At 46.9% G+C, this 25916-nt stretch overlaps 1 protein-coding gene across 1 annotated transcript in view; it reads right to left on the reverse strand.

Moving 5' to 3' along the window:
- Positions 1-20352, reverse strand: part of ank3a (ankyrin 3a) — a gene marked incomplete at both ends in the record, with an annotated part of 91941 nt that extends 71589 nt beyond the window's left edge. The window contains one exon of the mRNA XM_080550313.1: positions 20224-20352. Within this exon, the coding sequence (XP_080406439.1) occupies positions 20224-20352 (129 nt within the window). The remainder of the gene's footprint in view (positions 1-20223) is intronic.
- Between the last annotated feature and the right edge of the window lie 5564 nt (positions 20353-25916).

A 25916-nucleotide genomic window follows, 5' to 3' on the forward strand; every position in this document is an offset into this window, starting at 1 on the left:
TACTGCCGGGATATTATCGCTCAAGGGCACAGCAACACCAGTTATCACCTGGGACGACAAACCTTCGGGGGGGGGGGGGGGGGGGGGGGGGGGTGAAGAGAGACTGGAGGATGGAGAGAGGGAGAGGGGGGGTGGGGAGGGAGAGAGAGAGAGAGAGCAACGGATAGAAAAATATAAAAACTAACTGTCCTAAGCTAACTGTACTTTTCGTGCATCGGATCCGTCCGACTAGGCCTGCAGTGTGACCATTAAAGAATCACTATAGTCAGGGAGACCTGCTCCCTTCTCTCCAGGGGGGAAACATGCTGACATGGGGGGACCTGAATGTTAGACTGGATCTCCTCCAAGTGACTGCTCAGCTTTGTTTGAAATCTACACACACAACACGATGTCGCTGAATCAATACCAAGCATGCCAATTAAACCATTTAAAAACAGATTCTGAGAGACAGAGGGTAGGACAAAGAGAGATGGAGGGAAAATATAGAGCTTTGGTGGTCAGTATGTAAGGGCAGGAGAGACAGAGAGAGAGAGAGGGGGAGAGAGAGAAAGAGAGAGTGAGAGGAGAAAGGAGACAGAGAGAGAGAGAGAGAGAGGGTGCGAGAGAGAGGATATATCAGGCATGATCAGCATGTAGGGGGAGCCTAGCCAGAAGCCAGTGACATCCTCTTCCTCCTCCCTATAGGTCCACCGACCTGAGGGGTGGTCTAACACCGGACCCTAGTGGAGAACCACCTCCATGACAACACCGTCACCACCACAACTTGACAGACAGACGGACACACGTGTGGAATGGTCAGAACTACGATTTGTGAACATTGAAGGCACAATGTAGGCAGCAGCAGGAAGAGTTATCTGAAAGTTTGACGTTGCCAGATCTGATGTTGCCATGGAGAATAGGTAGTAAACCTGTGGTATATTAACCAGTTCATCTGTATTCATGGTTTTGATTTAACATAGACATATTGTCTATCAGCTGCCTGTGAAAGTATGGTCTCCGCCGCCAAAGATGATGTATGTGTGAAATGCAAGGGAAATGACGATAATTACACCCAATCTTGGATGAGAAGCAAAGAGCATGAATATAAGTGTATGAGTGTGTATAAGTGTACACAAACCTGCCCAGTGCTTTTCCCCATTACACACCTCAGTGAATAACACATCGACTCCCTCCCCCTGTCCTTTCACCCTATTGGCTCTCCAGCCCACCGCCCACCCCCCGTGTGAGGAGGGTGACGCCGGAGGACTTCCAACTTCATGTTCAGTCTGGTAACTGAAGCCTTGGCTCGACCCAGACAGTCAAACACACGCTCTATCTCTGGGGCGGCTGAGGCTCAGGAGTTGAGATCTAATGATCGGCAAGGTCGACGGTTCGATCCCTGGCTCCTCCTGTCCACGTGTTGAGGTGTCCTCTGGCAAAGACGCTGAACCCAATGAGCGGGCTGGCGCCTATCTAACTGCCTTGGAGAGATCTGGGTATGAATTGGAGGCATTGGGTAGAATTGATTTATATAGCAGCAGGGGAGGCTGGTGGAGGATGAAATCAGAGGACGGGCTCATTGTAATACAGGGAAGGGAATGAGGAATGGTATGAAACACACATGTGCACTACACAGCACTATAGAACAGAGGGGGGGTATAGTATCTACCACAGCTAAGTGTTCCACAGCCAGGAGACAGTCTTCAAGCAGAGGCCCTCATCTCCTCACTCCAACAAACATTAGCAGGCTAGGCTAACTGTACAGCCCAGTCATTCTCATTCTCTTTCTCTCTCTCAAGGTAGGCAAGAGACTAGAGAACGAGGGATGAGAGAGAGCAAGAATGGAAGGAGGGAAGAAAGGCAGGGATGATTCCCATTTTGTGACCTACAGTAGCCTGCACCATGTGCTCTCTCACTCCCTCTCTCTCTCCCTCTCTCTCTCCCTCTCCCCCTCTCTCTCCCTCTCTCTGCTGTCACTAGGTAGGGGAATCATTATTAACTCTAGTATTAACACCGGAACAGCCATGGTGGGGTCATTTGAGTGTGAGTAAAAAGAATGTTATATCTTTGCACTCGATCAAATTTCAGGACCCTCCTTTCATGACTTTTCCTAGATATGTGCCTTCTACTACAAGGAATCCTTACATTTTCAAAATCAGCGAGAACCAGCCTAGGGCCTGGACGCAGCGCATGGAAAATGACAACAAGCATCATAGTTGGTTCACTCTTCTGCTGAGCAGTGGACATTTCCTGGTCATCATCCCCGATGTGATTGTGCTGTAATAACCAACTCCAACAATTACTATCATTGTGTCATGCCAAACATAATGGCCAGCCGACTACCATTCTACAGGGTGGCTCCAGCTACAACACATAGCTAGTGATTTGGTGCCAAAATAACTGTTTGTCTGGTGTCAACATAATAAGCAGTTTTGTGTTCATCCTGAGTGTGTTTAACAGTAGGCAATGGCTTGAAGCTACAGAGAGATAGGAATAGACTTAGACTTAGAGACACTGATCTGTTCCTAGTTGTTTCCAGTTGTGGAGGGTCAGCTGATCCTAGACTTGTGAGTGTGTGTAACGGCAGCCTGTACGCAGATAGATACACCATGCCCTTCATACGCACTGGAAAGAAAAAAGCATTTTTGTCTCGCTCTATACCCCAACAGTTTGGATTTGAATTCAACATTTGATATCAAACCTCATAGTAATTGTATGATTTCAAATTCAAGTTGTTGGACTATAGAGCTAAAAAAGAGTAAATATTATTTTTTAAATACTTTCCAATACTTTTAGAGGGCACTGTACTCCAGTGATCCTACAGCTGACGACGCACTGGAAGCGTGCAGTGGTGAAACACTGATGTGCCCAAATCCAGCTGATGCCTTTACATCCACCCTCTCTCACACACACACACACCCCTTCCCCTCCCCCTCGCCCCTCCCCCCTTGTCTCTGCACAGATGGCACACCTGGATTCTCTGGCTGCCTCCCTCCAGGGCCCTGTCGGCACTCTCTGTCCTAGACTGCTGCCTGTCCGATGGGGCACAGCCAGCGTATTTGGGTGGGCACAGGAGACCCCCCCCCCCCCACACACACACACACAACTTTTGTGCCACACTCACTCTAACACAGCTGAGACCCACTGGGGTACACAAGGCCACAACACTCGCACGCAAAAAAGTTTGTCTCGTGTCATCTCTCTATGTAACAAGACATTGAGAGAGTAATACTAGTACACCCCTGTCACAGGGAAGGCAGACATTGGAGGACGGGCTCATTGTGGTGTACGGAGCAGACGTGTTTGATACCATCCCTCATTTCATTCTATAATAATAATAATAATCATAATCATAATCATAATAATACAGTAATACATTAGACTTATATAGCGCTTTTCTAGACACTCAAAGACGCTTTACAAACTGAAAAGATCGAGTAGTAATAATAAAAGGACACAAGAAATAAATAAAAGAAAGTATAGGGGCCTAATTAAGGTAGTGCTGGGGACACATGGGAAGGGGAGGGGGTTAACTGGTGAAGGCAAGCTTGAAGAGGTGGGTTTTGAGGGCCTGTTTAAATGTTGGGAGGGTGTTGGCCTGTCTGATGTGGTTGGGGAGGGCGTTCCAGAGGGACGGGGCTATAGATTACAATAAGCCCGTCCTTCGACTTCTGGACTTGCAGTCTCGGAAATGAGCTGTTGTGCATGCACGATTTTGAAGAGGCAGCCACCGGAGACAGAAAGGAGAAAATGGATGAGCACTCACCTCAAACACCCCCTTGCCAGTCACAACATGTTTGAATACAAACCGAGTATCGGGTAGGACACTCCATTTTAGAAACGGGACCAAAACTGCGTTCGGAAATGAAATATTTCTTTCAAGGGATCTCATTCCCTTCTTCGGCGTATGGGTAGTTGTTTTCCTCTCCACTCCACCAGGCTCGGGGCCGAGGGGCTACCCTTTTACCACCCCGAGGCCTGGTTGAGGGGCTCACCCGGGCTATATTTCTGGACACCCCTCCAGAAGCCACGTCATCGTCTCGTCATCTAATACTCTCATTCCCTGATGGATACTGATTACACGTGGTCATTTCCACCATTAGGACGCTTTTAGAAAGCTTAAATGTTCCATGTTGGCCTTCTAATGTTGCTGGTATTAGAGTTGAGTGTGTTAGTGCTGCACATTGTTCTGGGTTGGCCCATGGGTCAGAATAGGCCAGCTGGGTCCAGCTGCAATAACATCCAGTAGTTTCCATTAGTCTCTCTGGCAGTTCCCCCAGCTACGTGCTATGTGTTCTCCCAGGCAGGTACAGTACGGTACATGTTCTATATGTGTTCTAAATGTGTTCTACCGTACATGTGTTCTACTGTACATGTGTTCTACATGTGAACCTCCCCAGCTACATCATGTGGTCACATAACGGAGATAGTTACGTTTGAGTTATGACCATTATGTGGGATTTGGTTGACATATACAGCAAGTCTTTATTCAACAGAAAACTCAGGTGAGATCAACTGTGTTAAATTATGTTGAGACATCCAAGACTGTGTCTGTCTGTATGCCTGTCTGCCTGCCTGCCTGCCTGCCTGCCTGCCTGTCTGTCTGTCTGTAAAACATGGCGTCATAAAAGCTAAGCCTAACCGCTACTTTCTGTATGTCTGTGCAAGACACTCCCATTATCCTGTGTTAGAGTGTGTGTGGTGCTACTCAACCGTCCTCTGAGACCCTACAGAGCAGGAAGATCCTCAGTGGTTCGATCTAATGGACAATGGAAAGATCTTAAAAGCCTACTAGAGCATCACATCTCACTAAATGGATGCGCTTGTTCACTTACGGTCAATTTAATCACTTTGAGCAAAACATTTCTAGGATAAAACTTTTCTCTGTGAGAGGATGAGAACGAACCTTTAGATATCTTGGGTAAATGGACTGCACTTATATAGCGCCTTATTCCAAAGTGCTTTACGATGGCCTCTTATTCACCCCTTCACATACCAATGGCGGCAAGCTACCATGCAAGGCGCCGGCCCGCCCATTGGGAGCAATTTGGAGTTCAGTGTCTTGAGCAAGGACACCTCGACACGTGGAGCTGGGGATCGAACCGATGACCTTGCGATCATTAGACGGCAGCTCTATCTCCTGAGCCACAGCCGCCCCCCAAGCAGCTAAGAAAGCTTTTAAAGCCTTGCATCTCTCCCCCAATGACCAAGCAGACATTCTATGTTGTGTTTCTTTCTTTCTATCTTTCTTTCTTTCTTTCTTTCTTTCTTTTTTTTAAGTCCGTCTGCATTTTGGGAAAAGAGAAATCTGAAGGCTCTGCTCTTGTTTAAATGTAACAGTATAATGAGGAAAAGACAAACTTGAGATACCGACAGCAGCATCAATCAGCACCCAATCGTGTCCTACATAACAGTATTCTGAGCTGTGTAATTATTCAGAGTTAGAGTTGTCAACGACAGTTACACAACAACCGTCTCCTGCCAAGACACTGAAATAAGGCTGAAATATGATCTGCAGTAGATAAGTAGACTGAAGTACAGTACAGTCGGGATTTTGACAGACTGATATTCTTAACTCATCTTTGGACTGAAGGGTATTTACCTCCAAGTCAAATATGTTTTTGGCAGAAATATTTGAAAAACGATATGCTATATCTGCTATAGCAAATACTTTTTTACTTTGGCAAAGGCCTGCTGTGATCGGGCCATTTTATGGCAACCAGCGAAGTGTGTCGTAACTGTTTTCATCTCTGAACTTTGGCAGCGAAAGAGCACCAGACGAGAGCGGACTAGGAGCCATCTGTCCCTGCTGACCCCCCTCTGTCTCACCACACCACAGCTAGTCTACTATGCCTGACTCACACCAACGAAGACCAGCATCGCAAAGAGACCTATTACCAAATCATTATCCATTGCCACACCATCACATCATGTTCTGCTATCATTACACCAGACAAATTGCAGAACCGCTCCAAAGCAGTTAGCATAAATAATTGTAGATGCTTGTGCATGTGTGTTTGAGTTTGTGTGTGTGTTTGAGTTTGTGTGTGTGTGTGTGTGAGAGTTTATGTGTATGTGTTTGTCCCTGACCTTTCCTGTGCAGATGCTTACTGTACGTCATCCTACCTCGTCTCCTCTTCCTCACTCTCTATCACTCTCTATCATCATCAGCCACAGTGGACAATTTCCACAGCTTCCTAAACAATCCATACACCCTCATAGTAGTTACTGTCGCTTCACATAAACATTGATATCTCACTTTCATGAATAGGTTATGAGTTCTCTCAGCAGCCGGGCCACATAAATTGGGCCCTTGAAGACTTTGATTCAGATTTCAGATTTATTGTCCTCGAGAGTAAATACTTTCCACAGCTCACAGTACACACACACAATCTTATGTAGCCTGTTTTAGTAACCCTAACCCTAAGTACTAAAATAGGGTTCTTAATTTGTGACTGTTGGGCCAGCCTTTGAAGAACCCTTTACGGTTCCACATAGAACACTTTTGGGTTCCATGTTGAACCCTTTCCACAGAGGGGAACCCTAAATGGAACCCACAAGGCTCTACACATGGATCCCAAAGGGGTTCTTCAAAGGGTGCCCCTACCCTACGGGCATGGGGCGGCTGTGGCTCAGGAGGTAGAGCCGGCGTCTAATGATCGCAATGTCGGTGGTTCTGCGATTCGATCCACGGTTGGCCACGTGTCGAGGTGTTCTTGGACAAGACACTGAACCCCAAATTGCGCCCAATGAGCGGGCCGGTGCCTTGCATAGAGCTTGCCGCCATTAGTGTGTGAATGGGTGAATAAGAGGCTATTGTAAAGCGCTTTGGAATAAGGCGCTATATACTGTAAGTGCAGTCCATTTAGGCACAAAGGAAGAACCCTATTTTTATTGCAGTAGTGATGGAATGTTGGCATATAGCAGCACAGGGATGAATATGAAACAGCCCTTGAGGGTACAGAACATAATAAGCAGTTGGATGGGGGAGGCACAAACATGTAATAACATTATGCCTTCCGTTGAGGCGTATGCTATTTTTATTACAACATCGTAAAAAAAAAAAAATCCCAAGCATTTTCTTTGTAACAAAGGTGGATATTATAACATCCTGAGCCCCCACAACATCATATTGCGTTTATTTATTTTTTTACATCATTTGAACTCAAGTGTTCCTTTGTTTATTTTACGAGGGGCCTTGCTTGATTGGTTGGCTGCCTACATCTTCGCCAGCCAATCACTCTCCTTTGGGGTAAGAGGGGAAGTCACATCGGAGCTGCGCAATCAATCCTGAGGGTTGGGAAGGACACAGGTTCAAAAGGTCAAAGAGAAGCTAAGCTACACTTGGATATGATCAAGGCAGCGGACAATACACCAGAATGGTTAGCCTATCTATCTAGTCTCGTTACAGAAACAAGAGATGAATAGCACCTGCCAAAGCCAGAGAGCCACGGCCCATCAGCCTAAATGGGAACGGCCCTGAATGACGCCTGTTTTCCATTTGTAAAGCCCAGTGCTGTTCTCATCAGTCTGCCTCTCTTATCTGTGTGCCCTGCTGCATTTAGCTCAGGACACACGTGAGACTCAATCAATACAGAGACACAGGAATTATGACACAAGCTCCTTTGATTATTTTTTATTTTATTTTTGCGTTGGAACACAACGCAATATGAATCTGATCCACTGCATACATAAGACTCACATGATGGCTATGCTTAAAGAGGCGATCTGGGATTCAAACAAACAAACAAAAACGGTCTCCCAAACACTTTTTGGGGAAACAGCTGAGGGATCGGGCTGGCTATGGTTTTGAAACTATTTGGTGACGTTGTTGACATACAGTGACATTGTTTACAACAAAAAAAGAAAAGCGTATATGTTGGGTTCTGATGGGGTAAGACAGTCAAACTACAGAAAGCTCATGGGGATTTATAAATTATATTCTTCAAAAATCAATGGCTATATATCATTCATTTAAACAGATGTACTAATCCCAGATTTCCCAGAAATGATAATAATCCTAGAAATGATGGCAGGTGACATCAACAACAACAACAACAGTATGGCATATTAATGGAAGATCACCCAGAATACGGGCCTGTTCTGCTAGACTGCCCAACAGTACAATATTGGTCTCTGACGGCTGAGCAGCATCCTCTCCACAGACCCCTCCTCTCCCTGATTGGACATTGACCCATTGTGAGGGTCAACACCTGAGGGTGTCCATCCATCACAGAGAGCTGACTGCCCACCAAGGCTGAGCCCCGGGAGAGCCTCACCTCCATACAAGCCTCCGCTAGAGCTAGAGCATCCACGCCAGCGGGGAGGCTGGTGGAGGTAGGAATCGGAGGACGGGCTCATTGTAATGCGTGGAATGGAATGAGGAACGATATCAAACATCCGATCATTCTACTCCCAGCAGCCTCTCCTGATCCACGTGTTACAGTACGGTCAAGGTCACACCTGAGAGAGAGAACTAATGACCTATAACGAGACACATAATGGCATACTAATAACAGGCAGCTAAGCAGGCAATGCTAAGAGCGCATCAAACCTTAACGTTTTACATCCAGCCTGACGTTGCGACATCACGTGTTACCGTGGTTCTAAACGTCTGCCTGCTCATCCTCCGCTAAACCTGCATTCAGCTTAATAAATCTCATTAAGCCGACATCAAACGCTCAAACGCTTGCCTGAACCATCGCTAAATCAAGACGGTGGCGTCTTTCTTCTCCTGCGGGGATTCTAATGCCCCTGTCAGCCTGGGAGAGACACACCGCGACGGTCAGGTGGTCACACGCTTCATTCACTCCGCCCACCCCTCTAACCTTCAGACGCACCCCCCCCCCCCCCCCCCCCCCCCTGCACACACCTGTTTACTGGACTGGTTTGTATAAGCAAATGGGGCCTGTTGATTTCTGCAACTCGACTTGGCTTGTCAGGAACATTCCGAGCTCTCAAGATGGCAGACAGCTGACAGAGACAGACTCAGCAGCACTAGCAACTCATATCTCTCTTTCTCGCTGGAGCCACAGTCACTGTTAGCTTAGTGGGTTATTAGTTCACTCATAGGGGGAGGGGGGGGGGGGGGCAGTCTTCTATGAGAGGGCTCACTGTAGCTGTAGAGCACACACGTGTTTGATACCATTCCTTATTACATTCCACGCATTACAATGAGCCCGTCCTCCGATATCTACCTCCACCAGCCTCCACTGATCTCACTCCCATGCATCTCCCTGTCTCTCTCTCTTTCAGTCTCTCCCCTCTCTCTCTCTCTCTCTCTCTCCATCTCTCTCTTGCTCTCTCTTTCCACCTCTCTCTCTCAGCCTCCCTCTCTCTCTCTTTCATCTCAATCCCCTGTATCCTCTCACAGTCACTCAGCCCTCCCTCCTCCTCCTTTCCCCTGTCTCTCTCTCTGTACAGTATACTGCATTTATTTTCTTCTCTTCTCTTCCTTCCTTTTCTTCTCTCTCTTCCTGGTTCAGCACATTCTGCTTGACCTTGATATCAGTGATGGATTCCCAACACAAGCCAGTGAGCTCATCTGGACTCAGAGGCCAGGGGAGGCCAGTGGAGGTAGAAATCGGAGGACGGGCTCATCGTAATGCATGGAATGGAATAAGGAATGGTATCATTGATACCATTCCTCATTCCATTCCCTGCATTACAATGAGCCCCATTCCTCGTTCCATTCGCTCATTGCCCCGTCCTCCGATTTCTACCTCTGCCAGCCTCCCTTGTCAGAGACATACAGTACACTGTCCATAAATCCTGCCCAGTGTACCCCAGGTAAACACAGCATCCATCAAGCCATAGACCACACCACCACAGGGCTAAGATTGCCCCTTTGAACTTCAGTCAAAGCCTTCACAGGAACTAACTGTATGGAACGATGTTTCTTTCGTTTGTTACGTAAGTCAAGATTCTGTTCTACAATTATTACACACTTTTATTTGAGTGTTTTCTACTACCCTGTAGTCCTAAAATAGCCCACTAAACCATCAAACAATCAACGCTGAATATACATTCAGTATGACACATTAATTAGGCTGAGTGCTTTGCTTTCTCTGTCGTAGCTGGAGAGACTGTTTGAATGTATTCAGGCACTGGGTATTGTGGTGGGTGTTTGTGTGAGTGTGTGTGTGTGTGTGTGTGTGTGTGTGTGTGTGTGTGTGTGTTTAGTATCAGGCACCACACGCTGCAGTGACCAGAGGCACATTCTCCAGAGATATTACACAGAACCACACAGCTGTAATACCATTCCCACCTTGAAGCCACCATCAACCTTTCTCTAACACCCAACATCATACAGCCCAGCACTAGCTTGTTAGTTAGTTACTGGACCAACCCATCACTTTCTCTTTTGCTTGAACTGTACTTCACTGTAACACACGCCACTGTATCCAAAATGTCACTATGCAGAAAAACACTATGGAGAAAATATGATGAACATTTAAGGTTTTTTTATCCAAGAGAAAAACATTAGGCTAGATTATGTTGCTGAGGATTTCTCGCCCCTGTGGGTGTGTTGTAAACCATAAGGCAGTGACACAGCAGTGTAACCATCTGAACGAACTGCACTGAACTTCCAATTAGAGTTAGAAAAACATTATTATCTACACAAAATGTGATTTGTTCCCCCGCTTCGGCTTAACAGAAATATGGGATTGACATTGAAACAAAAAACTTTAAAACATCATTAGGAGCACCTCAACCTTGCTGACACCCAAGTTTGAGACCTTGTTGAGTTCTAGTTTGGAAAAGCCTGGAGAAATCCTTTGCAGAAAGTAGCTACTAAGCTAAGGGGTCGAAACCCATTTGAAATGAGTGAAGCATCACGACACGATTGGTTAAACCAATCAACTACCTTGCTTGGTCGGAGGTCCAAAAAAAGATAATTACGTTTTTCCTTCAGGTTTTCTTCCATTTTCTTCAATGTTGCAAGCTAGCATAGAAAACAACTCTCTGCTAAATAGTCCTAGCCGGTCGGAAAAGTCAACACACATAACAACAAGCAACCATTCAACCGCATGTGGGTGGGAGGGCTCTTGGAATGTTACAGTCAATGAAATTCCAAGCACATTCTCCCATCGCTCCATCTAGTTCAACCCAAGCCAGATCGGCTAATCAAAGATTCTCCACACCTCCAACGGAGGCATGAGAACAACGTGATTTGGAGGTAAGGGTACGCGTGACAAGGAGAACCTCATTATCGATCTCTAATCCAAGGTTCTAACCACACCGCTGCACCAGCAGGAATGTAGAACAGCTGAAATGGAAACAAAAGAGACAAACAAAGAGAAAACAAATGAAAGAAACAGCAAAACACTGAATGCCATTTGTGTGAGGCACATATTTGGCGAGAGAGCAACACCAAATGCGTGCGGGTAGATTGTCTAGATAGGGTCATGGGGGAAGAATGCATTTCTCTCTAATCATGAATCTGTGTCTCTGATCCCAGGAGAACGTATTTCATGTCCCCACCCCACCCCCCACCCCGCCATAGTGGGCTATTGCTCCTCCTCCTCCTCTCATCCCCGGAGATCACTGGTTGTACTGGTAGTGTCTGCTGTATGATTACCATCGATCTGTCCACAGCTCAGTCCAGTTCCCAGGCGGGACACAAGGCCAGGCTCAAGAGTCACAGACCCAGAGAGAGAGACCTATCCTGGGGTACCGGCTCAGCCACAGTGGAGGCAGTAAGGAGGGTGCACCAGGGCACCACTGAGTCAAATCAAATTCAGAATTGAACGCGAAAATGACACAAAGAGAATGACTTTCTCTTTGTGTCAACTATTCAGTTCTTTCACTGTATAGTGGCTTGGCTCTCATAGACATGGACATTGAAACGTGAAGATAAGCTGTTGTGGTATCAATCGAAGGGTCCAAAAATGTGACAGCAGCTGGTGAAAGCAGGAACAAGTCGGCAACCGACCAAATGTTCAGACTTTTATTCTGAAAATGTTAAATAAATGTCAACGTTGTTAAAAATCTATGAAACACTCACTAGTCAAGCCAAAATACTGCAATCCCCACTACTACCTAGTTAGTGTAGAGTAGTGGGGATTACTCACCGAATCAATTACATTGCAGTAATTGTAGTTTTGGCTTGACTAGCGAGTCTGTCAACAACGTTGACGTTTATTTAAAATGTTCAGAATAAAGGTCCGCATCCACATTTTGATTGGTTGCCGACTTGGTCCCGGTTTCACCAGCTGCTGTCACTAATGAAATGTAGAGGAACAGGTACTGGACATGTGGTGGTGGTGTACTAGTGGTTCCGCTGGAGGCAGAATGGCAGGTGGTGGTTGCAATCAAGCTGATGAAGAAAGTGGTGAGAGGGGGGTTGGTCGTGTGTGTGTGTGTGTGTGTGTGTGTGTGTGTGTGTGTGTGAGTGAGTAAGTGAGTGTGCATGTATGTGTGGGCTAAATAATTACCCTGCAACACCCTCTGTGTCCCAGGTCCCTTGGGCTCAACATACTAGTGTAGGGGAAAGGACCATTTCAATAGGCGGGGTTGTCAGATAATATATATGGATAAAAACACACACCAGAACACACTTATACTGTACAAAAACGTATCCATGTTTGTATTCTCACCATGCATGTACAATACATTTAACAAAGTGCTACACGGAATGATGGGCCTTAGAATAGATGAGAGGGGGGATGGGAGCATGGTTGTGGTGGGAGGGTGTGTGTGTATGTGTGTGTGTGTGTGTGTGTGTGTGTGTGTGTGTGTGTGTGTGTGTGTGTGTGTGTGTGTGTGTGTGGAGGGGGGTTGGCATGTTTAGGAGACTGATGGAGGAGGCCTGGCCTTGATACACAGTGGGGGATTAATGAGTGTGATGATGTTGGGGCAGGTGGCTGTGACACACAAGCACGCACACACACGCGCGCACACACACACACACACACACACACACACACACACACACACACACACACTGCTAGAACGGCTGATGACGAATTGTGCCGAGATAAGCCGGACTGAAGTATATGTGTGTGTGTGTGTGTGTGTACGTGGGGGGACCAGGATACAATCCTATGTGAGAGAAGAGTAAGGGGAGGGGGCTTTAGCAGCGAGTAGAGGAGAGGGGGGTTGGGGGGCCGGAGCCAGGAAAGGAACACAGGCTTGGGGGAGGTGGGCTCTACAGTAGCTGCTGTTGATGAAAGACGGGGAGGACTCATCACTGAATTAATGTGTGTGTGTGTGTGTGTTTTCTCTTCTACACACAATCTTCATCTCTCCACTGCACCCCCACTTCTTTGTGCCTCTCCTCTCCTCTTATTTACCTCTACCCCTGCCCTTACACCATGACCTCTGTAATCCTCTTTCATTTCCTCTCCTTTCCTATCTGACCCTTTATTCTCTTCTCATCTCTCCAACTCTCTATTATCCTTCTCTCTTCTCCTCTCCTCTCCTCTCTTCTCCTCTCCTCTCTTCTCCTGTCCTCTCCTCTCCTCTCCTGTCCTCTCCTCTCCTCTATTCCTCTCCTGTCCTTTCCCCTCCTCTACTCTTCTCTCCTGACCTTTCCTCTCCTCTCATCTCTCCTTTCCTCTCCTCTATTCCTCTCCTGTCCTCATCCTTCTTCCTGATTCTCCTCTATTCCGCTTCTCTCCTCTCTTGCCAACCCACCATGAGCACCTCATTAAACAGCATTATCACTCTACTGTACAGCCATAGATCACCCAGGCCAGCCCCTTCCTTCTCTCTCTCTCTCTCTCTCTCTCTCTCTCTCTCTCTCTCTCTCTCTCTCTCTCTCTCTCTTTCTCTCTAAGATCTATAAACCCATTCTCCAAGCTTAGGAACTATTCTACTGTAACCTAATGATACTGCACTGGACTGTCCTCCACTGTATGTAAAGCAGCAATGTCTTCCTATCAAAGCTAGAATGATACAGTATCATGATACAGGAAGTAGGTTCTTCCATTTTCATACTAAGCAGAATTCCTAATGTATGCATTGATTTATAATGCAAAATATGCAAAAGGGCTTTATCACACTCATCTCTCTCTTCTATATGTTTCTACATACAGGCCTCTCATTTCCCTCGCAGTGAAGTCGAGCGATGCTATATATTATGGTTTATTATTATTTCCAGTAAGAAATAAATCAAAAGACAGTGGTGTGGAGATGAGTGTTGAAGAGATCTGGTTAGCATTACAATGTGTAACGAAACAAAGAAAAGATAATGATGTTATTTCAGTCTGTAGTTGGCAGTTGGAATTCCTGTCAACCAAGCTTGATCCCAGAGATAGACGGTTTGTGGGCGTGCTGCATCAGCTGATCAGCCTATCAGCCTGTCAGACAGAGCATGATGTGGACCAATCATACGGCGGTATCCCAGGACGACCAGAGAGCTGAGAGAGAGAGAACGCCACTCACCTTCAAATGACCTGTAGGCATACAAGCAGACATCTCTCTCTCTCTCTCTCTCTCGCTTGCGCTTTCTCTCTCCACTCTCTCTCTCTACTCTCTCTCCCCACTCTCTCTCTCTCTCTCTCTCTCTCTCTCTCTCTCTCTCTCTCTCTCTCTCTCTCTCTCTCTCTCTCACACACTCCATCTCCATCTCCAATGATGACATGAAAGCAACGCAATTTGAGCTTATACTATTCACAGTTACAGTACATTTGGCAGCGACACCTTCCGTGTGCTGCTCTACTACACGAGGCCAGATCAGATACCAGTGGTGGTATCATTTAGTTCTAACAGACTGAATATACACAAACGCACACACACACACACACACACACACAAACACACACACACACACACACACACACACACACACACACACACACACACACACACACACACACACACACACACAGACACAAACACACACACACACACACACACACAAGTCTACCACACCAGTAGGACAAACGCACACACACACACACACACACACACACAAACACACACACACCAGTCTTCCTAGTTCTTAGTCTCCAGTTACAGAGCTTCAGTGCAGATCACACCAGCTTTCCCTTAGTTGCTCGACAGGACCCCCTAGATGCCGTGCCTGGTCGATCGATAATCAGAACAATCCTTATGACACGGTCTGAAAGCCCCTTAGAGGCTGTGTCTGCTGTATCAGACGCAGGGAGGGGGAGACACTGTAAATATCTCAGGATAGGCCAGTATCAGCAGATCCGGGAATGTGGCTAAGAGCTGGGAACACCGCGACGGAGGAGGAGGGTGGTGGAGGAATCAGGACAGGCTCATCGTAATGCACGGAGTGGAATGAGGAACGATATGGATTGAGGAATGTAAATGTTTGATTTGATTACCATTCCTCATTATAATGAGCCTGTCCTCCGATTTCTACCTCCACCAGCCTCCCCTGCTACACATGTGTGTGTGTGTGTGTGGGGGGGGGGAGGCGGGGGGGGGGTTAGAGTGCTAGTCGTTTAGTCTGATGACTGGCCCGTCCATTTGACTGATAGGCCTTTCTATAGGTTACAACTGTACCCCGGGGACTGGTCCTGGATCAGCCACAGCACACACACACACACACACACACACACACACACACACACACACACCACAATGCTGCGTTCTTGGGATAGGGACCACTCAGGGTGTAAAAGGGTCTTTAGAGAGAGAGGGACCTTTCCTATAAACTGTCAGAATCCCACACTGACTCCTCCACAGCAGTAAAAGGCATTTCTGTCGGAGAGGGACTGCAGAGTGTCAGGTTGGAGCTAATTTGAGAATATCCTTTGGCAGCTTAAAATAATATTCTCAAATTAGCTCCTGCCATAGTATCTTACTCATAGCAAACATCACAAAGCTTAGTCACACCTAGCTCTGTTTTGAGGAGGCTAAAATCATTATGTCAAAACACAGCGTGGTCTACTGTGGGAGCTGTGCAGTACACAATCACATCCAGGGGAGGCTAGTGGAGGTAGACATCGGAGGACAGGGCAGGCTGGTGGAGGTAGACATCGGAGGACAGGGGAGGATGGTGGAGGTAGACATCGGAGGACAGGGGAGGCTGGTGGAGGTAGACATCGGAGGACAGGGGGAGGCTGGTGGAGGTAGACATCGGAGGACAGGGGAGGATGGTGGAGGTAGACATCGGAGGACAGGGGAGGCTGGTGGAGGTAGACATCGGAGGACAGGGGAGGCTGGTGGAGGTAGACATCGGAGGACAGGCTCACTGTAATACATTGGCTCACTGTAATGGGGATAATTCCATGCATAACAATTAGCCTGTCCTCCGATTTCTACCTCCACCAGCCTCCTCTGATCATATCACAGCAAAACACCGCTGTCATACCTCTCTGGTATTTTGAATGATAAAATGCTGGTACTTTATAACAACAACTGGCCGAGCCATTTTCACCTACGAATTCGTTCCTCTGACCAAAAAAACGTCCACATTTTTTTTGCTGATTGCCTCTGCAAAGATAATCCTAAACAAACACAACTGCACTTTTTGCACAAGTCTCTGAACTTCAATATTTCATTTTAACCATTTAGTAGACACTTTTATCCAAAACGACTTGCAGTCTCCCTGGAGTAACTTACGGCTAAGTGCCTTACTCAAGGGCACACTAATGGTGGTGTTCCCAGGTGGGATTTGAACTCATGACCTTCTGATCACCACTCCAACTCACTATCCACTACTAGGCCAACACTAACCCAATATTGCATACGACATATTGACATCATTGTGTTCATGTGTCTGTAAATGTTTCTATCGAAATTCAAATTTAATGGACAATAACGTTTTCTGAATTACAATAACGAATCTGAATTCACGACCCTTCTGTTTGGCACGTTTGTCAAAGTCACACTTGCCGGCAGCCATCTTGGTGACAATTGCGTAACACTGGGAGGAGTTCCCAATGCCAATTCAATTAGCTTGGGTACGCATGAGAGCAGAATTCATTAACCTCCATCTTTATCGAATGGGGGGAGGGGGAGGGAGGATGGGGGGTGGAAGGGGAGGGAGGGAGGGGTGGTCAGATCAATGAAGGCAACGCACATTCTGCCTTTGTTTCATTTGTCTCATAAACTGATAGACATGTGTGTGTGTGTGTGTGTGTGTGTGTGTGTGTGTGTGTGTGTGTGTGTGTGTGTGTGTGTGTGTGTGTGACAGAGAGAGACAGAGAGAGAGAAAGAGAGAGAGAGAGAGAGAAAAGGTTGGTGGAAGATAGAGGGAGAAAGAGAATGAGGTAGGGAGAGGGAGAGAGAGATAGAGAGAGAGAAAGAAGTCAAGGTAGGCAAGAGAGATAGAGAATGGAAGGAGGGAAGAAAGGCAGGGATGATTCCCATTTTGTGACCTACAGTAGCCTGCACCATGTGCTCTCTCTCTCTCTCTCTCTCTCTCTCTCTCTCTCTCTCTCTCTCTCTCTCTCTCTCTCTCTCTCTCTCTCTCCTAACAGCGGGGAACGTTAGGTTCCTCCCCTCATCCCTCCAGACTGATTCCTCCAGGGTCTCCTTCTCCTCCCCCCAGGGAGCCACTGTTGCCATGGACGCGCTTTTAGGGACTCCAGGGCTCTTTGCTGAGCCTGCGAGATGATAGTATTATACCAGGGGAGGCTGGTGGAGGTAGAGATCGGAAGACAGGCTCATTGTAATGCATTAAACCGAATGAGGAATGGTATCAAACACACAATGTCTACTTCCACCAGCCTCCTCTAAGATGGTGATATTATACAGTATAGGCACTATGATAACAATGTCATGTAATATGGTAAGAAGAGAGGGTCCCCCCCATGTATCCCCTCCTACCACCCCAGCTCCCGACACTCTCTCTGGGCTTGGGTCCCCTGGCCTCTCCCTGGTTCCACCTAAACGTGTGGGGGGTCGGTGCGGGGTAGAGTATCCCCCCCAAGGCCATTTCTGATAGCCCCATGCGTCGCAGCTCTTTGGGGGGTGGGAGAGGTTAACGTCCCCCTCTGCCAAAAGCAATCCTCCAGACACCACACACTCCATTAGGCCCATAGTGAACTGACTGATGCCTGATAAGAAGGACAGACTCCTCCATCAGCAGTTTCCCTCCATTTCTCCATTTCTCTCTCTCTCTCTCCCTCTCTCTCCCCCTCCCTCTCTCTCTCCCCCTCCCTCCTGCTCTCTCTCTCCCCCTCCCTCCTGCTCTCTCTCTCTCTCCCTCCCTCCCACTGTCAGTGGGCCAGCAAGCAGACAAGAGTAAATGATGCACGCCAAGGGCAGCCAAGCCCATCAGGTAGGATAAAACAGGACGTGAAATAAACAGTGTGGCCTTCAGTCAAAAGGACTGAAGTCCTGTGAGCCAGAGTTAGAGGGCTGTGGTTTGGTGTCCTGATCCTCAGGGCGTTAATGGACATTAGCTTTGTGGTATCTGATGTTTGTGTATTCAATAGTAAACCCATTATTTTTCTTGATAAAAGGAGAGCAAGAGAGAGAGAGAGATGGGGGGAAGAGACAGACAGAAGAACAGGGAGAGTGTGAGGACAGGGGTAGGACACCACCCACAGTAGGAAGGGAAAAGTGATTATCCAAGTGGAGCGTCCGATATTTCCACAGGCAATCAATAAATGGAGAAGAGCTCTGTCTGCTGCACATGAGATATGAGTCTCAATAATTATGATAATAATATCTCCCATAAAGGATCAGGATCCAACACACGCACAAGCCCACACACACACACACACACACATACACACACGACACGCACACACACACACGCACACACACACACACACACAACACGCACACACACACACAACACGCACACTACACACACAGACAAGGATTAAATCATCAGTCACCTTTGGATGGTGTTTTTAATCAAGTAAAAATGATTTCAATATTCATTTATAGTGTCCAAGTTGAGGTCAAATAATGACAATACATTGTTCTATAGCAACATTTGCAACCAACCACCTACGAAGAAACACAAAGACAACAAATGTCATCCTTCTGAAATAGTCCTATAGTGGATCCCTATAGCATCCGCATTTATAGTTTAAAGCAGTGCTTCACATCCAAACCCAGTGTTCTCTATGCTATTTACAAACTCAAAACCACTTGTCCAGCTAGAAAAACAGGGTGATGTGCATCTAGTCGATAGAAGAAGAGGGGGGAGATAACCCATCATATGAAGAGCTTTGTCATCAATAAATCACATCAGCATGAATTATACATGTCTGTCTGTGCAGCCACGCATGCAGTGCCACTCTGCATGGGACCATAACACAAGCACAAACACATACGAAGAAACGGTTCAGAAACCTGACCCTTTGGATCTCTGTAGCAACATTGGAGAGAATTTGGATCGGTACCATAGCATCGGGACCAGTCATGGGATCAGTGTTTTTGGATCTCAGTGTTCTCAATCATCAGAGACAGAGGCAGAAGAGACAGACAGAGACAGAAGCAGAGACAGAGGCAGAGAGAGAGAGAGAGAGACAGAGGCAGAGACAGATAGAGAGAGAGAGAGAGAGAGAGAGAGAGAGAGAGAGAGAGAGAGAGATAGAGAGGCAGAGACAGAGACAGTGACAGAGGCAGAGGCAGAGGCGGAGACAGAAAGTGTGAGAGAGAGAGAGAGAGAGAGAGAGAGAGAGAGAGCGAGAGAGAGAGTAAGAGAGAGGGGCAGAGGCAGAGGTAAAAGCAGAGAGAGGCAGAGACAGGGACAGTCAGAGACAGAGGCAGAGAGAGACAGAAACAGAGAGACAGAGAGAGAGAGAGAGAGACAGCGACAGACAGAGACAGAGAGAGAGAGACAGAGGCAGACAGAGAGAGAGACAGAGACAGAGACAGAGACAGATACAGACAGGTGGGAGAGGAGCCGCTTCCACTGGTAATCAGACCATGGTGGAGACTGAACAGCGACATGCCAAGTGTGACCTTACCGCTACTCTCTAGGACAAGGCCTGTCTGTCACTCAGTGTTAACAGGTGAAATCACAACCTGACTCTAACTGTTACATACACAGAGTATATTAGACACACACACACACACACACACACACACACAGGCACGTGTGCAGATACACACACTTAGAAGCAACGCGTTGAACACAAGGCAGCTTATAGAGAGAGAGAGAGGGTGAGCACACACTCAACCACAAATAGATCTGAGGAGATGGTCTGCCCAGCATACCAAGTGTGTGTGTGCGTGTGTGTGTGTGTGTGTGTGTTATATTTTTAGTGTGTGTGTGTCAGTGTTATGAACACAATGGGGGGGGGTGTACGTGGCTGAGCCCGGAGTCACGCTCGACTCTGGTGATGCTAGCTAGCTAGGTACCTTTTTCTTTTGTTCCCGGGACTCCAGAGTCTTGAGTCTCTTGGTCTTCCTCTTCTTCTCTTTCTCGTCCTCGATGGCGTTGACATCTATGTCCCGGTTCTTCTTCAGTTGGGAGGCTGCATGAGCCATGGCGGAAGGAGAAGAAGAACAAGAACAAGAAGAAAAAAAAACACAGCACAAATCCCTGGGAAGTTCCCCTGACTAACCAAAGATCTCAGAGAGAAAAGGAGGAAAGAAAATGGAAGAAAAATGGAAGAAGCAAAAAAAAAAGATAGGAATCCCTCCTCCTGAAAAGGAGAGTGTAGGAGAGTAAGAATCCTTTCTTCTGGTGAGGCGTCGGGGAGAAAAGAGGAGAAAGCAGATGTCCCTTCCCTCCGTTTGGAGTCCTCCGTTGGCAGTGTAAAGGTGGGGTATCCAGGAGGAAGAGAGCGAGGGAGCGAGAGAGGAGGAGAAGCCGGATGGAGAGACACGAGCATCACCAGGCACAGAGGTGGAGAGAGGAGAGAGAGAGGGCTAGTTACTACGGTAACCATGCTCTGTTTCTGGCCGTCCGCTTCACGCTGTCCCCCGTCTGGTCCATGGCGCTACCTGAGCCGGTGCTCCGCGTGGAAATGTGTGTGTGTGTGTGTGTGTGTGTGTGTGTGTGAGTGTGTGTGTGTGTGTGTGTGTGTGAGCATCAGTGTATATGAATGGAGAGTAAAGGAGCCAGCTGGGCTAAGCAGGGAGGGGGGGGGAGCGAGGGAGGGAGAATGAGGAGGAGAGTGGAGGGAGTGTTACGGCTGTGTGTGTGTGTGTGTGTACTACCCCCAACCTACCAGCTGGAAGTGCCCAACTGGAAGAGGGGATGGGGGGACGGTGTATAGGACAGGCTGAGGTGGGGTGTGTGTGTGTGTGAGTGTGTGTGTGTGGGGGGGGGGGTTGTACAGATATCCTCACACTCACACACACACACACACACACACACACACACACACACACACACACACACACTGGGGGGAGGGAGAGTAGATAACAGACCTATCCAATCATATTTAGAGCTGAGCCTTTTCTCCCCTATTGCAATCTTTTCTCACACTGAGAATGAGGATGAACCCAATACAGCTGATAGCTGGAATGCTAAATGCTGTCTGTATCTTTTTGACAAGGTCAGCAATCAACGGACCCTCCATTATTAGAAAGGGTAGACAAGTCCAATCCTACCCGCTGACTGAGTGTAAATTCTGCTGCAAATGAAAGAAAGACAGTTTATCCTTTTCCTCCATCAGTTGTTCAGATCTGCTCATAAAATACCTTGAATTCCCTGTCGGCACACTGTGGTCATTCTACCATCTGGGGCCAGTGACATTTTGATGGAGGGGTCAAACGGGATCAGGGGACCTTTTGTTTCACCAAATCGAATGGGTCTTTGTTGAAAGGATAGAAGGAAGGAGGGTGGGAGAGAGGGAGGGAGGGAGGGAGCGAGGGAAAGAAAGGAGGAGGAGGAGGAGGAGGAGGAGGAGGAGGACAGTGTAAAAGTGGTGTAAGAGACAACAATAGATTGGGTTTGATTTGTGTGTGATTAAAGAAGAGAGAGAGAGAGAGAGGGAGAGAGAGAGAGAGAGAGGGAGAGAGAGAGAGAGAGAGAGAGAGAGAGGGAGAGAGAGAGAGAGAGAGAGGGAGAGAGAGAGAGAGAGAGAGGGAGAGAGAGAGAGAGAACCGAAAGACATCTTATTTACAACGTCATTCATGTACGCTGTACTCATGTCAAACGTGGTAAACGTGGAAAGGGAACGGCCATCTTTGATTTCCTCTGTGTACGTTCCAGCACCTGAGGGGCGCCTGCGTGGGTCCTGCTCTGCACAGGGGTTGCCTCAGCGCATGCCTGGCTGGTTCTGCCTCCGCTTTGTGTGTGTATGTGTATGTGTGTGTGTGTGTATGTGTGTGTGTGTGTGTGTATGTGTGTGTGTGTGTGTGTGTGTGTGTGTGTGGAAAAGAGAGAAAAGGATCATCTCTCATCCCAGTCAGAGAGAGGGGAGAACCAAACACACAAGGGGGCATAACAGGTTTACTCTCCGGACACCAGCCATGTAACGATATGAGCGTGAAATCCCTTTTCTCTTTTTTCTTCCACCCCCTTTTTTAAAAAAAAATCTTTTGAAACGGCTACACAGACACCAGCGCCAGGGGGGCGGGGCCCCTCGTGCCTCCATCATGGATCAGGGGGGGGTGTCACATTATGCCAGATTATAATGTTGTTGCTAGGCGAGGGCCAATGATGTTGTTGGGGGATGCTGGTGGTTGAGGAGCAGGGAAATGTAACAGCCCCCAGTTGGGGGCGGGTTGGGGGGGGACAGGCGGGGGCGGGGGCAGGTAGGGGGGGGTTGCATTGAATGACTCTTAAGACCGTCCCTAAAAATATTAGGAGATGCTGAGAGACTGAAAAAAATGGAAATGTCTCTCTAGGAATAAAAAAAAAAAGAGAATCTATGAAGTATACATCGCACTGGAATCAATATAAATCCTATTTGATCACGCAGAATGTATTATTTTATTTTATTAAAGATATTGTACAGCCTATTCATGTACAGAGGACAAATCCACAGAGAACTTGACATTTTGTTAGATGTCCCAACCGTGATCATTCACCTCCAAATTCAGTATAGTCAAAGTCACACAGAGAGGAGGTCCAGTACAGACAATAGGTTGTGGTTGTCATCACATGAAATGTGGCCACATCGCTACGGCAACCTTGGGCCAGCTGGGGAGGTTCCAAGGTTGGGTCTATTTAATGGATCTATTCAACCAGCCAGTGAGCAAGGGAGCCATACACATAAAGCTATGTATGAGGTTTAGAAATGACTGTAAAACCACACAACAACCACAAGAACAACAACCACAAATACAACACCAATAACAACAACAACCACAAGAACAATATACCAGAGGAGGTGAACATAAAACATTTGAGGAAGCGTACTGTCCTGGTAGTTAAATAACATAGTTATACGAACATCAACTATGTCAATTTAGGCTGAAAATATCTCCTACGGTTGCTACAATGATCTGTATAGTTAAGAGGATGTTGAGCACATGTTTGAGGCCTAAATTATTTGTATTTGTCTTAAGGAAGTTACACTTCATAAAGGGTAGCTAGCTAGTGAGAACATTTATTTTTTGGCAAGAACATTGTTCAGCCTGCAGTACCGCCCCTAACCACATGGGCATCTGGAGTCAAACCCCTCTGACTGAGACATGGGGGCTTGTGTTAACCCTTACTTCTTGTAAATAATATAAATGGATGTACACAAGTACTCCCCGGGGTGTAACACAACCAAGCCCTCTGCTCCAGCTCATTGACCTTTCGACCTCTACAGCCACAACATTTTGTCCTGGTCGACACCAAATACGCAGCCTCGGTCAAAGCAAGCAACAACACTGTGCATTTGGAAGACACGTAAGACGATCAATGTGAGTTTGAGAGACAGTCTGGAAAAATTGAAAGTGGTGCTGGCACTTCTCAAACATAAAGTTTTGCTTCTGAAAGAGAATAAATTCAGAGCACCTTACTGAAGGGAAGGAAGAGCAGTTGAATTTCGGCCATTGTTCTCAATCATGGTAGATGAGTGATCACCAAGAAGACACAGGAAGAACAGCTAAGCTTGCACTCTTGTTTTAAAGTTCTTGGCTATGACCAATTTCTTCCAAATCTAATAATTCAGTCAGGATTTTGGTCATTCTAATGCATCCTGTATAACTATTTTTTCTCAATATGGCGGCAGTGTCTGCTGGTTTTCATCAATCTGTTGGATGACCACCACTGAAATATCACATGATGTTATGAAAGAGCTTTGAGCAGCCCTTGCTCTCTGAGAATTGAGGTAGTTAGTATTCTTCTTCAATTCTCTGAGTCCCTCTAGTGGTCAAACATGGAAACTTTCCAGGTAAATACTAGGCTTTTTATCATCACTGCCAACTGAAGATACTCGATATATACTGGCCAACACAGTGAAAGTTCTACACATTCAGTCATTCAGAATGGAGACCGACATAGGTAGATATCAAAGATAACCACAACCAATCTCCAAAGATCCTGCACCTCCACAACATTGCCGATACAAAGAGGATGGACACAACCGCTGCAGATACAAATATTCCTGTTCTGATTTGACCTCCAGCCACAGGGCAAACCTATCAGGAGGTAGATAGGTTAGTTAGGCTAAAGGTGTAAAGTTACTGAGCTTGGGCAGGATGTGCTGTATATACAGACATGTTCTTCCCTCCTGAAGGGATATTCAGGTCAACGGGGAAAGACTATATGAGAAAGAACAAGAGACAGATCATGTCAGAGGGAGAGAGAGAAAATGGGAAAACTAAAAATAGTTCAAAGGAAAGCAACGGCTTGAGAGAGAGAGAGAGAGAGAGAGAGAGAGAGAGAGAGAGAGAGAGAGAGAGAGAGAGAGAGAGAGAGAGAGAGAAGGAAGATGACGGAATAAGATTGAGTGGAGAAAGGAGGATAAAAAGAGACAAGAAAAAAACGAAACACAAATCAATTCTTAGACAACCCCGACTCAGAAGAAGTAACAACTGTTGAAGTATGATGTTGTACAGACATCCAGGTCATCTCCCTGCTGAGGCCAAGCTGCTGTTTGGATACTCTGTTCTCCCCTTCATTAACATAAAACAGAATCCAGGTCAGGCGCGCCATCAAGTGGTTTTCTCATGGTATCCCCATCGTTCACATGATAACGTCTCTCTCTGGAAAAGCTCAAGTGAAGCATGCGAATTTGCCAATTTAACCTAGTTACAAGAAGCGAGTAACCTACCTAGCTAAAATGTGTGTCACCACTGCCAGCCTCTGAGAAACAAGACCAAAATGTCCTTCCTCAGTTTCCCCACAGAGGGGCAGCCACACAGTACGGTAACACACAGCTAAGGTGGTGTAGTCCTAACATAGAGGGAGACATGTTCTTTTTGTCAGTGAATACCAGGGGAGGCTGGTAGCGGTAGAAATCGGACGGATTGGAATGACGACACTTCTCATTCCATTCCCTGCATCACAATGAGCCTGTCCTTTGAATTCTGCCTCCACCAGCCTCCCTTGGTGATTGCGATAGGATGACATAGCCGACACATGATTACCACAAAATTCACTCTAATGCACTCCATAGCCGTGGAGTGGTAAGGAATCAAAAATTACTTAATCATTAAATCTACTAGGCTGCACCTTTCTATTTTATGATGAAGAGTATTCTATCGTAGAGCCCAGCCTTGCTAGATCAATGAGATGAAACAGGTTCTCAGCTTCATGCCATGCATAACTAACTAACTGAACTGCCATGTCTGGGAACTTCATCATCAAAGCAGCTTTAAAAAAGAAAAAAAAGAAGGAAAAAAAAGAAGATGATCCCTGCAGAATGCAGACTGAAGATACCTGGCAACCTCCAGGGGCGTGCGGGGCACCCTCTCCAGCAGCATCACCAATAGACGAGACAACACCAGACGGAGGAGCCTCTGACCGCAGGGCTCCCCTGAGCCAGGTACAGTCCCCGGCTGGGCACATGTCGAGGTGTCCTCGGGCAAGACACCGAACCCCAACGAGCGGGCTGGTTGCCTTGCATTGTAGCTTGCCGCCATTGGTGTGTGTGAACGGGTGAATGAGAGGCCATTGCGAAGTGCTTTGGAATAATAATAATAATAATAATAATATAATATAT

The sequence above is a fragment of the Nansenia antarctica genome, assembly GCF_963989245.1.
Source record: "Nansenia antarctica genome assembly, chromosome: 1".
Lineage (NCBI taxonomy): Eukaryota > Metazoa > Chordata > Actinopteri > Argentiniformes > Microstomatidae > Nansenia > Nansenia antarctica.